We start from the raw sequence: 15,233 nt of genomic DNA, 5'->3' as shown, positions 1-15,233 counted from the left end.
ATGTTTTTCACCTCACATTAGCTAACTGGCACGTGATTACACAGACCAGCTTTGGGTCCCCTTTTGAAAATCAGTGTTACATTGGCTGCTTTCCAATCCTGTGAAATGGAGGTCGTTTTTACGGAAAGTTCTTCTTCTTCTTCTTTTAGAAAATAGTTTCATATTGAGTCATTTTCTTTATAAACTCTCGGGTAGATGTCATCTGGGCCCAGTGACTTGCTCATTTTTATTTCTCAATAGAACCTATCACTTGTCACTTCTGTTTGATTCAAGTCTTCAGACACATTTCCCGAAAAAGTCAGTTCAGTAGTAGGAATCTGCCCTATATCTTCTGCAGCGAAGACAGACACAACTAAATCATTTAATTTCTCTGCAGTCCCCCTAGCCACCTGCTTCTCGTGTATTTAAAGTATTTTTTACTGTTATCCTTAATGTTTTTAGCAGTATGTCCTCAAATTTTTTTCTTCTTTATTTCCCTAACTGTCAACTTACATTGGTTTCAACAGAGTTTATGCTCCTCTTTCGTCTCCCTCGATTTCTGAAAGTAAACCTTCTTGCCTTTTATAGCTTTCTTCTCTGTTCATTAATCATGCTGGCATCGTCTTGGATTTAGTGGTTCTGTTCCTAATCTGTGATATACATTCCAGCTAAACTTCTATCATCATGGTTTTAAAAAGCTTCCAAGCTTCTTGAAGAAAGATTTGACCCTGTTGACTCTCCCTTTCAACAATATTCTAAATATTCTTCTCATTCTTGAGGAGTTTTGCCTTTTGAAACTGAATGCTACTGTGTTATTCCTCTGCAAAAAGAAATGCCTTTCCCTGCATTCAATAATTTAGTTGGATAGAAACCTAAGTCTAGGAATTGTCTCTGCCTAATTCCATGGCCAACTGTTCTAAGGCATAGGAAATTTAGGATACAGTGGTGCCTCGCAAGACGAAATTAATTCGTTCCGCAAGACTTTTCGTCTTGCGGAAATTTCGTCTTGCGAGGCACCGTTTCCCATAGGAACGCATTAAAATTTAAGTAACGCGTTCCTATAGGGGAAAAGTCCGGGGGCGCCGGTCGGAAGGGGTGCCGGCCGATCGCGTCCGCCATCTTGGTTCGACATGCGCAGTCGACCCAAGATGGCGGATGCGATCGGCTGGCACCCCTTCCGACCGGAGCCAAAAAGTAAGACTTTACAGCTATGGCGCTGCGCCGCGTTTGAAAGCTGCAGCCGGCGAACAGTAGCACTGCTGTTCGCCCGCTGCAGCTTTCAAACGCGGCACGGCGCGGCTCCGGTCGGAAGGGGTGTCAGCCGATCGCTCCCGCCATCTAGGGTGGACATGCACAGTCGACCCAAGATGGCGGGCGCGATCGACCGGCACCCCTTCCGACTGGCACCGGACTGTGCCGCACCGCATTTTAAGGCTGCAGCGGGCAAACAGCAGTGCTGCTGTTCGCTCGCTGCAGCTTTAAAACGCGGTGCGGCGCGGTCTGCTGCCGGCTTAAAGTGGTACTGCGCAAGACGAATTCGTCTGGCAAAGCACGGTCATAGACGAATTCGTCTTGCGAGTCAACTAAAAACTCGCAAAACCCTTTCGTTTTGCGAGTTTTTCGTTGTGCGAGGCATTCGTCTTGCGGGGTACCACTGTATTTGGCATTTTTGTCTCTTTGTTTGGAATAACAGCAACAACCCACAAGTCCAGTTTTGGGTGACACAACAAACAGGACTGTTGCATCTGTGATTTCAGGAATTTCCCAACTATATTCTTCTGTTGAGATGCCAGGGACCTATTAGAGTGGTACCTCAGGTTAAGTATTTACTTCGTTCCGGAGGTCCGTTCTTAACCTGAAACTGTTCTTAAGCTGAGGTACCGCTTTAGCTAATGGGACCTCCTGCTGCCGCTGCGCCGCCAGAGCACGATTTCTGTTCTTAAGCGGAGTTCTTAACCTGAAGCGTACTTAACCCGAGGTACCACTGTATGTACTCCATTGACCACAATCACAAGGACACTTTTGGTAAAAGCAATACACAACAAAAAGAGCTACCATATTTTCCAGCGTATAAGATGACCCCCAACTTTTCCAGTTAAAATATAGAGTTTGAGATATACTCGACCGCAGATTCTCCACCCGGTATATAAGACGACCCCCGACTTTTGAGAAGATTTTCCTGGATTAAAAAGTAGTCTTATACGCCAGAATATACAGTACATTTAAAACACTACTCACAAAACATGATCTCTACCAGTAAGGCAAGGTCCCTTTCAAACTATAGCACTTCCCAGAACCTTTTGCAACACTGGGAGCTGCCTTGTGAAATTCCAGTGTTTATATACACACACAGGTTTCCCTTTTTGCTTATTACACACACATATTATTATTATTATTAATTGAATTTATATTCCACCCTATACCTGCACAAGACACATGAGCTGTAGACCAGCATATATCTCCAGGATCCTCTCCAGAATTTACCATTTCTCACATGCCAATTCGATCTTTCTCACTATTACAAATATGCTCTGCTCAGTTTCCTACATGCTTTTACAATTATGAATGAACACTTGAGATTTACCGTCTCGAGTTCTGACTCCAGAACTTGTAAGGAGGAATAGAAGGAGAGGGAGAAAAAAAGTGATCATTGACAAGGCCAACTAGATTGCACTGTAGTGTCCCTGTGCATGGAGTGTGTTTGCAAGAAATAAGGTAAAGGTAAAGGCCCAGTCATGTCCGACTCTGGGATTGCGGCGCTCATCTCGCGTTACTGGCTGAGGGAGCCGGCGTACAGCTTTCGGGTCATGTGGACAGCATGACAAAGCCGCTTCTGGCGAACCAGAGCAGCACACGGAAACACCATTTACCTTCCCGCCGGAGTGGTACCTATTGATCTACTTGCACTTTGACGTGCTTTCGAACTGCTAGGTGGGCAGGAGCAGGGACCGAGCAACAGGAGCTCACTCCGTTGCGGGGATTCAAACCGCTGACCTTCTGATCAGCAAGCCCTAGGCTCTGTGGTTTAACCCACAGCGCCACCCGTGTTCCCATTTGCAAGAAATATTCAACAATAAATATGAGGAGAAAGACAAAACAAGTGTGCACACTTTCAAGTTCCACTTCCTGTTTATTTACAATGGCTGACTTCCTACCAAATGGAAAATCAAGCTTTAAAAACTCCTATGACACATTGATTCCCATGTTGTACAGTTCTCAACTTAATAAATGCATTGGAAAAAATAACTATGCCAATGAGCAGCTGAAACAATAACACACCAACGTATATTGTTTATTTTCCAAAGTTTGATTCCAGCTTTCCAGCTAAGGGACAATAAAATCATGTGGCAACTCATATCAAAAGCAGTCTGTCACACGGCAGCTACAGTTTATCTTTAAGACACCGGTGTACCGCTAATATTTTGTAGACAGAAGAGCTGTATCCTTGACCCACACTATTTATGCTGACATGTACAAATGGAATACATATAGTCAAGGACAAAGGAAACAGAAATAAACGTAATGATGAATGGTAAAAAAATAATTAATTTACGGCTCAGACCCATAAGCAAAAAGGGGGAGTGGAAATTATTTGCATTAAACAGCCCCAGAGTCTAGTAAACTATTGTATGAAACAATAAAGGTGAAACTCGAAAAATTAGAATATTGCAGAAAGGCTCGTTTTTTCCAGTAATTCAACTTAAAAGGTGAAATTAATATATGAGATAGACTCATGACATGCAAAGCGAGATATGTCAAACCTTTATTAGTTACAATTGTGATGATTATGGCGTACAGCTGATGATATCCCAAATTAACAATTTCAACTTTGGGGTTTTCATCAGCTGTATGCCATAATCATCACAATTATAACAAACATGGGCTTGACATATCTCTCGCTTTGCATGTCATGAGTCTATCTCATATATTAAACTCCGGTAGCTAATAAAAACAATTGCTTACATGAATGGACTTTTCCACGATATTGTAATTTTTTGAGTTTCACCTGTACTTCCTTGGCCTTTACACACACACACACACACAGAGAGAGAGAGAGAGAGAGAGAGAGAGAGAGAGAGAGAGAGAGAGAGAGAGAGAGAGAGAGATATTAACACCATACTAACATATAGGGACAAGGTCCCTAGGCAAAATTTCTTCATTTGTTTTATTTTATTATTATTAATTTGCCGGAAGCCGCCCAGAGTGGCTGGGGCAACACTGTGAGATGGGTGGCTGATGATGACAATGGTGATGACGTTCTGGAGTTTTTTTGGCGCCTTGTGCTAAGGACTTTTGCTGTTTTAGCAACTCGGAAGGTACTAGTCAGTAAGCACTACAGAATTTTCTTCATGCCATCGGCATCCAAGGAACATATATATTCCTATGTACCTTGCCGACAAAGGTCCGTATAGTTAAAGCTATGGTTTTCCCAGTAGTAATGTATGGAAGTGAGAGCTGGACCATAAAGAAGACTGATCGCCAAAGAATTGATGCTTTTGAATTATGGTGCTGGAGGAGACACTTGAGAGTCCCATGGACTGCAAAAAGATCAAACTGAGTGCTCACTGGAAGGACAGACCCTGAAGTTGAGGCTCCAGTACTTTGGCCACCTCATGAGAAGAGAAGACTCCCTGGAAAAGACCCTGATGTTGGGAAAGATGGAGGGCACAAGGAGAAGGGGATGACAGAGGATGAGATGGTTGGACAGTGTTCTCGAAGTGACTGGCATGAGTTTGGCCAAACTGCGGGAGGCAGTGGACGATAGGGGTGCCTGGCGTGCTCTGGTCCATGGGGTTACGAAGAGTCGGACACGACTGAACAATAACAACAATGTACTATGTTTCCACCATCATGCGGAATTACAAAAACATCCTCAGATTCTGGAATTGGCTATGTAATTCAGCTTCTTAAGAACGCCAGCTTTAATTTTAGTTTACATCAGTAATTTCCACTTCTTATTGTCTCGTATATGCTTGTGAGTAGCATGCTGAGATTTCAGAAGCCAGGAGATTTTCCAACTTAAGAAACCACAGTGCCTTACATTCAACTCTCGTGCTTTCTCCCAAAACAACAGAAATAGTGGAATAAATCATGTATACTCTAAGAGAAACTAAAGAAAACATGTCCAGTTGGCATGATTCGCATATAATATGCATAGTATTGTTATTAAAATATTATAGCATTTTATTTAGTTATTTAAAGCATTAATCAATTATTACAAGGCGGTTTAAAAAAAAAACTAAAACAAGTACACATGTAAAGTAGCCACCAGATAAAAACGCACAACCCTGAAAATCTTTTGAGTTTAGAATGCCTAGAAGACAACAAAGTTGGTGCTAGATGTAACTCCTTCGGAACAGCCTATCACAGCTGTGGCATCAATATAAAAAAGAAAAAAGCACTCTCTTTTGTTGTTTCATCTGTAAAAGATATGGAATTTGGAATAATGCATTAGCCAATGAAGTTAGCAAGTTGGCAGGCTGATAAGAATAGGAGATTCTTCTTATTCTTCCAAGTATGTTTTCATCAGTGTGTGCAAACCCAGAAGATGACAAACGCACCCGCAGAACTGCAGAAACAGCACGTACCTCTCATCCAAGATAACCATCAATCCAAAAAATGTATACGCACGTACCTAGTCTCAAAGCGGAGGGTGTCACTTCAATCTCTCCTCTGATTGGCTGAAATGCAGCCAGCTGGGCAGCTACATCCGTCTCGAAGGCATCGGGGCTGTTTCCATTTGTCAGACTAGCACTGGCGTCCTCAGACTTGCAGACCGGCTCTTGCTCGTCGTACACAGCAATCAACTGCAAAATGAAATGTCACTTTATGAAACTTCTGTAACAGGAAGGTGGCCCCCTCATGGAAACGCAACTAATTATGACTTGGATCCAAAGAACTCTATGCGCATGATGACATGAGGATTTTCTCACCTGCTGTTGTATTTTATTTGTTTTCTTTAAAATGTATTATCCTACAAGTACCGCATTTTTCCGTGTATAACACGGCCCCATGTATAAGACGCCCCCTATTTTGGGAGACTCAAAATTCAGAAAATGGGGGGAGATTGCCCAGAGTTGTTGAGGTTTTTTTTAGGAGAGTTTGCCAAAAATCTCTCACCCGTCTGACCAGCACTTACATCACAAAAGCCACCAATCGCTTGTAGCAGTGGCCAATCAACACCAGCGCTTGCCACAGCCACCAATAACGGCCAATAGCCTCTGACAATCTTCGGGTCACGGCAGCAATCAATCCCACGTCCCCCCTATGCACTATCTGTGTATTAGACAACCACACATTTTTGACATTATTTTTTAATAAAAATATATATAGTCTTATACACTAAGCCAAGTTACAGGGAACCAGGCCGAGGGCCTTCTCAGTAGTGACACCCACCCTGTGGAACGCCCTCCCATCAGATGTCAAAGAGAAAAATAAGTACCAGACTTTTAGAAGACATCTGAAGGCAGCCCTGTTTAGGGAAGCTTTTAATGGTTTAATATATTAATGCATTTTAATATTCTGTTGGAAGCCGCCCAGAGTGGCTGGGGAAACCCAGCCAGATGGGCGGGGTATAAATAATAAATTGTTATTATTATTATTATTATTATTATTATTATTATTATTATTATTATTATTATTATTATTATCATCATCACATGGAAAAATATGGTAACTTAACATACAAAAATCAAAACAGCAAAGCTCTACCTTGAGAAATCAGAAGCAACATCACAGCAAACAATAAATTATGTAGTATATCAGCAGAACATTCAAAAATCTACAACGGTAGGCCATGACAGTCCACGTGGGAGGGCAAAACAACTGTGTCCAAAGACTCTTCTAAAAACTTTTTACCAAGTATGTTAAGGCATAGAGTGTTGGTGGCTGGGTGTGCCTGCTGTTGTGATATTATAACATGCCGAGCTGCGAACGCTGCAGCAGCAAGGTCACAAGACTTAAGAGTCATGTTTCACACTGTGGGAAATCCAACAGCCATTCCACACATGTGATGTCATTGTAATTTACTGCTGTATTTTACTTTCAGTTCTGCGTCAGGAGATGCAGACGCTCTTACAGACAGCTCTGCAATAATGAGCTACGCAGAGACAGACTCTGTACTTTATCTACAATAAAGTAGGTTTTTAGCCTTACTGGCTGATGCATGTTGTTTTTCAAGCTGGGAAACAATCGCATATTATCCTTGTGCCCCTGGACTCCTGAAGCCAGAGGGCACGGAAGCTTCGTCCGCCTTGGGGGTCAGTCTCTCAACTTGCCCCCGCGGGAAGTTTTCATAACACCTGCTCCTTGTATGTGGCTCTTCAGTTGGTAGGGCCACATAGCAAGATCTCAAATGCAGAGCGGACACACAATGGTCCCAAGCCATTGAGATACAAGTGGCTAACCCATGACTTTCCAATCTGGTTGGGCTACAACTCTTTTATAAGCAATCTCACATGCTGGTTAATGATTAGTTCCACAGGAACAACTTCAAGGACCAAATAAGGAAACATACAGCCCAATGGTGATACACCCAAACCATATAAGGAAATGCTCCTACACAAGGGTACTCTGGTAACACCCCAAAACTTCCCCCACGTGACATCTCCATTGCGTACGTGCTCATCCTCCATGCCTCTCCCTCATGCACCCCTCCTGTGCTCATCTTGTGACTTTCCAGTACTTTCCCACCACTCCTTTGTTTTGCTGTCCCGCTGACCTGTGTGTATCCCATCCTGACGTTCCAGGATCAGCGTGGTTTGCCAGCGCTGTATTTCTAACCTTGGCGGAACCGACGTGGTTTGCCAGCGCCAATCCGACCATATTCCCTACACTGGACATGCTGGCTTGGGCGGATGGGAACTGGTGTTCAATGGCAACTTGCCCAAGCCTCTAGGGAGGGCTGATGTTCACTATGTATTGAGAATGTGGATACCATGTGAAATCTCGTGGTGGTGGGTTAACTGGCCAATGCATTATTTGTTTTACACATTGTCTGATTGCAGTTTTGATGCAAATATTATCTCCCACCCTGGGACCTTTTGCTGTAGCCCAAATAGGAAGAAAGAAAAAAAGTATTAAACAAGCATCTGGGAAAGGCACAGATTAGCCGCCCCTGTGTTTTAAAACATAAAAATGGGCACCTTGAACTAAGCTTCAAAATGAACTGTGCAGATCAAAAGCTGCCCTAAGAGATATCTCAAGGTATATTGTAAAACAGAGAAAAATATGCGAGGCACAAATGTAAAGGGTTTATCTTACGGTACCCAACAGGTAAACAGAAAGAATCATTCTACAAATAAATAGTTGTGAACAAGTAGGAGGAATCTATAATGCGTGTTCTCCATCCTAGAGAGCACCGGTTGCGGTGGGGGCCAGAAAATCCACCCTTCCAGTGTGGGTTGGTTCTGAGTTAGTTGCTGTTTTGATTGGGGCATTAATTGTTGTTGGGGAGAAATTAACGTTGCAATTTTGGTTGATGGACAGTTACTGGATTAAAATCCTTGGCACGCCCTGTATTATTTCTCTTTGCTGCTTGCAGTTAGGCATTGGTTTCGTGTTCGTTGCTGGAGGGGTTATGATTGTGTCTGCCCCTCCAATGCTGCTGCTGCTGCGTGGGAATTCCGTTAAAGGAATCCAGGGGCTCGCCATGCTTTTGTCCGTATCCCCCGGTTGGGGGCCAGGGCCACGCAAGAGCCCCTGGGAGCATTTGGGGAGAGTCGTAGTGTCTGACCCCCCAGCTCCTATTCTCTCCCCAATATGCCTTCCCTTACTGACGGTCGTCAGTTCTGTCCCCAGTGGGTCAGATAATCTAAACCAATGCCTACGCAACCACTCACATATCTTGTATTTTAATAAATTTGTGGCCAAAATTTATCCCAAAAACCAAACCAAAATTAATGTTTCTGGTGTGAGTTATTTACTGGAGGGTGGTTGGGGACCTCGATACGCAAGCAGGCCACCAAAGCATAATCAATCAAATGTTTTGTTTTGTTTTGTTTTAACAGGGCATGAACACAGAGTAAAGACAACAATAATGGGAACATATTCACGTTCACGTCTTAAAGCAAGTAGATAGAATAGTTTGAGGCAAAATAACAAAGGTATGTGGGGGAAACAAATTGAGGGGTGGGAGAGGAAGTTTCTAGAAATGACAGGGGGAGCTGTGTTGCCCATACAGACGGTAAAGATGATGATGATGATAATAATAATAATAATAATAATAATAATAATAATAATAATAATAATAATAATATCTTTATTACGGTCCAGAGACCCAACAATTCATTATAAAACAGTACACAGTTTTGACAGCCCGCCTTCAGGTTATATAAGCATTATGTACAGACTTAGGAATAGAGATCATTGGTTCTTGCCACCACCGATAGAAACTTCGCCACTGCTAATGTTCTATCATTTATCCGGTCTTCCAGTAGGAAGATAAATAATCGTTATGGCACTTTGATACAATAGACGGTGGATAATGAGGGAATTGAGGTGGCTAACACCCAGAAAGCAGAATATAAAGGGGGGGGGGACAGGGAAATGCCAAAAGCACAGAGGAAAGGTCATCGAAGGCAAGCACATGTACAAACAGAGTAGACTGAGGAAGCATTGTAAATGAAATCAGATTTATTACGGAAAAGAAAAGTGGGGCTGAAGGGGTCACTGTTCATCAAGCTGAAATAAGAAACAACTACGGTATGTAGAAACCCCCGTCTGAAAAGAACTGGACCACACAATATGCGTTTGTGTGTTAAGAAATAGAGTACCTTCTAAATAAAAAAATCACCATACCTATGCATGCTGCATTGGGAGAAAACAAATACAGACTTTTGCATTGGGAGAAAACAAATACAGTAAAATAGAGAAGGTGGCCCAGGTAATATTCTGTTTAAAAAATTATGGAAAACATTAAAGACTACAAGTAGCAGAAATAGCAGCTGATTTTTTTTTTTATCACATGGTGGTGCAGAAGTACTATACCTAAAGCAGCGATGGTCAATGACAGGGGTAGGTAACCTAAGGCTCGTGGGCTCGATGCGGCCCAATCGTCTTCTAAATCCGGCCCGCGGACGGTCTGGGAATCAGCGTGTTTTTACATGAGTAGAATGTGTGCTTTTATTTAAAATGCATCTCTGGGTTATTTGTGGGGCATAGGAATTCGTTCATCCCCCCCCCCAAAAAAAATATAATCCAGCCCACCACATGGTCTGAGGGACGGTGGACCGGCCCACGGCTGAAAAAGGTTGCTGACCCCTAGTCAATGATAATGAAACCATACTGTCAACAATGCAGCCTAATATATCTTGGTATTACAAAGCAGGTGTTTTACTTTCTATGGCTTATAAAAAAGGTAAAGGTACCCCTGACCGTTATAGAAGAAAGTAAATACTTTGGACCCGTGAAAGAATTAGCAGTAACAATTGGCTCTTAAAAATAAAACAACCAAACAGGGATGTTCTCCCATGATAATTCCTGCCACAGCTTTGCCAAATCTGATTTATATTGGGATATTATTGGGAAAGAGCACTGTGCCTTCAATTCAAGATTATAATACTGTATGTTGGTGAGAACTTCCAGAAATGCTTAATTATTTGATCATGGAACAGCTGTCAGGCTGTCTGTTTTTCTTCTTATATTTTCTTTGTAATAGCTTTTGCTTATACATAAATAAATGTTTTTTTAAACAACGACAACAACAACAACAACAACAACAACAACAGGGAAAGCGACAAGAAACATAATAATGCAATAGATACCTGCCTGAAGATATGGGATCAATAGAAACCTTAAGAGAACATGGGGAATTTCCACAATAGCATCCATCGTGGAAGATGGAAAATGTTTTTAGCAAGCACTGAAAAGAGCACAATGCAGGGACTTGCCTGGTGTCAATAGGCAGGATGTTCCACACCAAAATACTGATTTCTTGCAAATGCAGAATGGATATTATGTATCACCTGTAATTCCACTTATCAAAGGCGACCTCACTGGTAAACTGGTTCCAAGTTGTTAAGGGATCAGAAGGTCGGCGGTTTGAATCCCCATGACGGGGTGTGCGCCCGTTGCTCGGTCCCTGCTCCTGCCAACCTAGCAGTTCGAAAGCACATCAAAGTGCAAGTAGATAAATGGGTAACCGCTCCGACGGGAAGGTAAACGGCGTTTCCATGCGCTGCTCTGGTTCACCAGAAGCGGCTTTGTCATGCTGGCCACATGACCCAGTAGCTGTACGCCGGCTCCCTTGGCCAGTAAAGCGAGATGAGTGCCGCAACCCCAGAGTTGTCCGCGACTGGACCTAATGGTCAGGGGTCCCTTTACCTTTATACTAACAGTAAAACCTTGAACTTAGCACAGTAGCAAAAAGGCAACCAGAGAATCAATAGACCATCAGAATATTCTGACTGAATAGTCTCCAAAACTACTCCCCACAAATGCTCCAAACTAAAAGTCAATGGATAAATTCAAGTAGCGCATCTCTTAAACGGCACCATGGGCAGCTACACATAAGAGGGTGCTTCATGTTTGAATGTTCCTCATGGAAAAATAACTCCCCACACATAGAAAACTAACATGCAACAGTCGAGTTCTGCCTAGTCATCTCCTTGGTATGCTATTTTTTTTCTTTTTTTCTTCTTTTTTCCAATTTTCCCCCCTTTTATTAAATTTTATTGTTACCGTTCACATTAACACACCATACAGAAAAAGAAAATAAATTTCCATCACCACCAAATAAAAATAAAAAAGAATTAGTGCATCAACGAGTAACCTTCAAAACATAAAATAAAAGTGGTCTTTTTCTATCTACCAGATGCTATTTTTCTATATGATGTGAGGCTGCCCAACCCCCAAATGGGGGAGCATGAAATAAATCGTGATTTAAATCAGTTTGATTTAAATCAAATCCACCCTGCTTCCAACTGGTTTGCAAACTAGGTTTGAACATCATGCAACCTGCGTGCAGACATAACTTTACTGCATGGGCTAGTGCTAAAAAGCAAAGGAGGGTGATTTGCGTGAGGGGAAGGGAGCCCATTACCCAATAGTTTGCCCCCCGCCCTCTTTCTCACTAAGAGAATAGAAAATATTCTATATTCACCCGTTGGAAGGAACAAGGCCTAAAATGGTTTTCAGGGTTACAACGCTGTTAAAGCGTAGGGTGCAAGAAAGTGGGAGGGGCACCTTTTGTGCACCATGGCTTTCGTGCCTCCCACTGCACCCCCGCAAACGTGGTTTCTGCAGGTGGAAGGAGCTTTTGGAATGGCACAGGACTGCAATGGGAGGGCAGACCTGGCAGAAATTGGAAGGGGGGGGCTTGCATGAGTGGGAGCATCTTCCACTCAAAGGGAGAATCCCTGGATCTCGGTTACTTCAGCTAAATTAAAACAGAATGCAATGTTACATGTGCAAATTTAACTCTCTTCGGATGCTTCTGTAAGCCCAGAAGAGAAAGGTAGGAGTGCTGTTCCGTTATATTTAAAATACTACTGTAACATCTCATTCTCTTTGCCACTTTGAAGATCTATGTCACAATGATACACTAGGGTTAGTAAAACAACAGAGCAAAAAAGACAAATATTTAAGGAAATCCATTTGCCCGGGGCAAGGAAACTATGTGAAATAACGAACTGGGTGGAAAAATAAGGAAAGAAAGAAAGAAGCGGGGTGGGGGTGGGGGTGAAATTTAACAGCTCGAAAGAAATTGACATTTTTGGGTCTCCTACTCATTTATAATTTGGTTGTGGAAAGGGTGTCAGATCATGTCACAAAGACATATTTTAGAAGCATCCACATGCATGATAATTAGGGCGGTAACATTGTGCCCCTCTTCAAATAAAGCGTGCATACTTTTGGCAGGTCTCTTGCCATCCAATTTAAGTTCTGCGCGGTGTTTGTTTAACATCACCACCCTGCCACCCCCCATAAGAAGAGCGAAAGGCAAGCAGCGACATCAAACCGGAAAGCAACAATGTAAAACATCAGTTGCAAAACATCATTAACGCACATTAACAAACGCAGCTGTAGAATAAGCAACATCGAGAGCAGCAGCAAGCGTCGTTATAATAAAGTGCAAGTGTCTCTGCGTCCAGTCCCTGTGTCCGTGGAATTGCACTACTGCGCATGTGCCCCACGGACAGCCGTCGGGTACTTGGAGCGCAGAGACGCTCTGCGCGTGTTCCCGATGTTGCTAGGGCAACAGGGACGCTATGCGCAGAGCTGGCTACGTCATGCAGCTCTCGCGTTGTTAGGGGAAAAAACACGAGATAAGCGAGAGCCGCTCAGCCAGCTCTGCGCATGTCCCCGACGTTGCTAGGGCAACAGTTTGACCACATATGTTCTAGCGCCCGTAAATTTAACGGGGTTAATGTACTAGTTTCAAATAAGCAGACTGCTAATAGCTATACGACTCAGACAATCACCTGCAAGCCACAGAAGATGCCCAATTACGACCAATAGGTGTATGGCAACTGCTTTAGGAGAAAGTGCACATGGAGAAGGGGGCGACAGAGGATGAGATGGTTGGACAGTGTTCTCGAAGCGACTAGCATGAGTTTGGCCAAACTGCGGGAGGCAGTGAAAGATAGGCGTGCCTGGCGTGCTCTGGTCCATGGGGTCACAAAGAGTCGGACACGACTGAACAACAACAAGCACATGTGTTGGAAGAGGCGATGGCGCGCATGCCCACGGAGAGGGCTCTGGTACATGTGCCATAGGTTTGCCACCACTGGGATGGGGCAAGACAGGGTTTAAGGAACACTACTGAGCATCCTGAATCAGATTGAAACCTGTACCAAGCTTCTGCGAAGGGGCAAGGAGACTATAAATGGTGAGTTGAGACAAGCAAGTCATGAAAGCGAAAAAAAAAAGCATGCCAATCTCACGTAGAACCCCAAACCCTAAAGATGAAAATGGTGAAGAATACACATGGGTATGGAAGATTTAACCAAGCTCTGCGAAACTACTAAATGTAATTAAAACACTGAAGTTTCAGCACTTCAGCAAATGGGGTGGGGGAGGGGAGAATTAGCACCTTTAAGTGGAGAGGGAAACAGTTGTGTTTTAAAGCATTTATATAATTGTAACTGAAGGCAATTAGTTTATATCAATTGTATACGATTTCAAACATTTCGTAAGCACTTGTTTTTCCTTTTTTTGAAATGTGGAACCAGATTAGCGCTTTCAATTAGATTCTTATTAAGGTAAGATTCTTATTAACCTCTTCCTGAGTATTCTAAAAACAACAACAACAACAACAACAACAACAACAACAACAACAACACGTGACTACACTAATTTAGTATCACTTAAGTGGAGCCAAAGAGATACTTCTGTTTCTTCCCCAATCTCTGAAGCTTGGTGAGGGAGGAAAGACACCGTCAATGGGGGGGCCCCCCACAACTGAAGCTACATGCAATTAAATTCATCAGTTTTCAAGTACCGCCAGGTTAAGAATCGTTTAAAGAAATAAATATATTCTTCTTTATTTTATTTTAAACAACATATTAGATAATTAAAGAGGGTACATTGGAAGACGGAATGCACATTGCGGACTTACATTGCGGACTGGCAAGACGACATTAATGATTTCCACGTCTAACTTTTTTGTTCTTTGGGACCTTCATCTGAATTACCGTATTTTTCGCTCCATAGGGCACACCTTGTTTTTAGAGGAGGAAACAAGAAAAAAAAATATTTTTCTGGTTTTCCTCCTCTAAAAGCCCTGGTTTTTTGAGGATCAGCTAAAATTTTGCAGCTTTTTTTTGCAAAGGGAAAAGCCCTGGTTTTTTTGAGGATCAACTATAAGTTTTGCAGCTTTTTTGCAAAGGGAAAACCCCTCTTTTTTTGAGGATCAGCTAAAAGTTTTGCAGTTGTTTTTTTTTGCAAAGGGGGAAAAGCAAAGAGGAAAAGCTCTGTTTTTATGGGGTTCAACTCACATTTCTGCAGCTTCTAAAGGAAAAGGAGCCTTTTCTATAGTTTCCAGGCAGATAATCTAATCAGCCAGTCACATGTCGCTGGGGAAACAAACAACCTCCCTCTGCAGCACATTCAACAAAGGAGGGCGGGGCTGCAAGGGAGCCGGGACTCTTATCTCTCTCCCGGTCTCTTGCTGATCAGCTGCTGAGCGGGGTCCTTTCAACACCCCCTTTCCTCTTTGTAAAATAAAAAGCATGGTCCTCTTTTGGCCCCTTGGCAATTCAGCTCCAGGGACCACCATTCGCTCCATAAGACGCACAGATATTTCCCCTTACTTT

At 42.8% G+C, this 15,233-nt stretch overlaps 1 protein-coding gene across 1 annotated transcript in view; it reads right to left on the bottom strand.

The window, feature by feature from the left end:
• PARD3B (par-3 family cell polarity regulator beta) overlaps positions 1 to 15,233 on the bottom strand; it is a 560,874-nt gene that overhangs the window by 444,758 nt on the left and 100,883 nt on the right. Inside the window, 1 exon segment of the mRNA XM_033152744.1 lies at positions 5,615 to 5,786. Coding sequence (XP_033008635.1) covers positions 5,615 to 5,786 — 172 coding nt within the window.

This window comes from Lacerta agilis, chromosome 1, assembly GCF_009819535.1.
Source record: "Lacerta agilis isolate rLacAgi1 chromosome 1, rLacAgi1.pri, whole genome shotgun sequence".
Taxonomy (NCBI): Eukaryota; Metazoa; Chordata; class Lepidosauria; order Squamata; family Lacertidae; genus Lacerta; species Lacerta agilis.
Note: the sequence above shows the minus strand (reverse complement) of the source record. Positions and strands in the feature narration are given on the sequence as shown.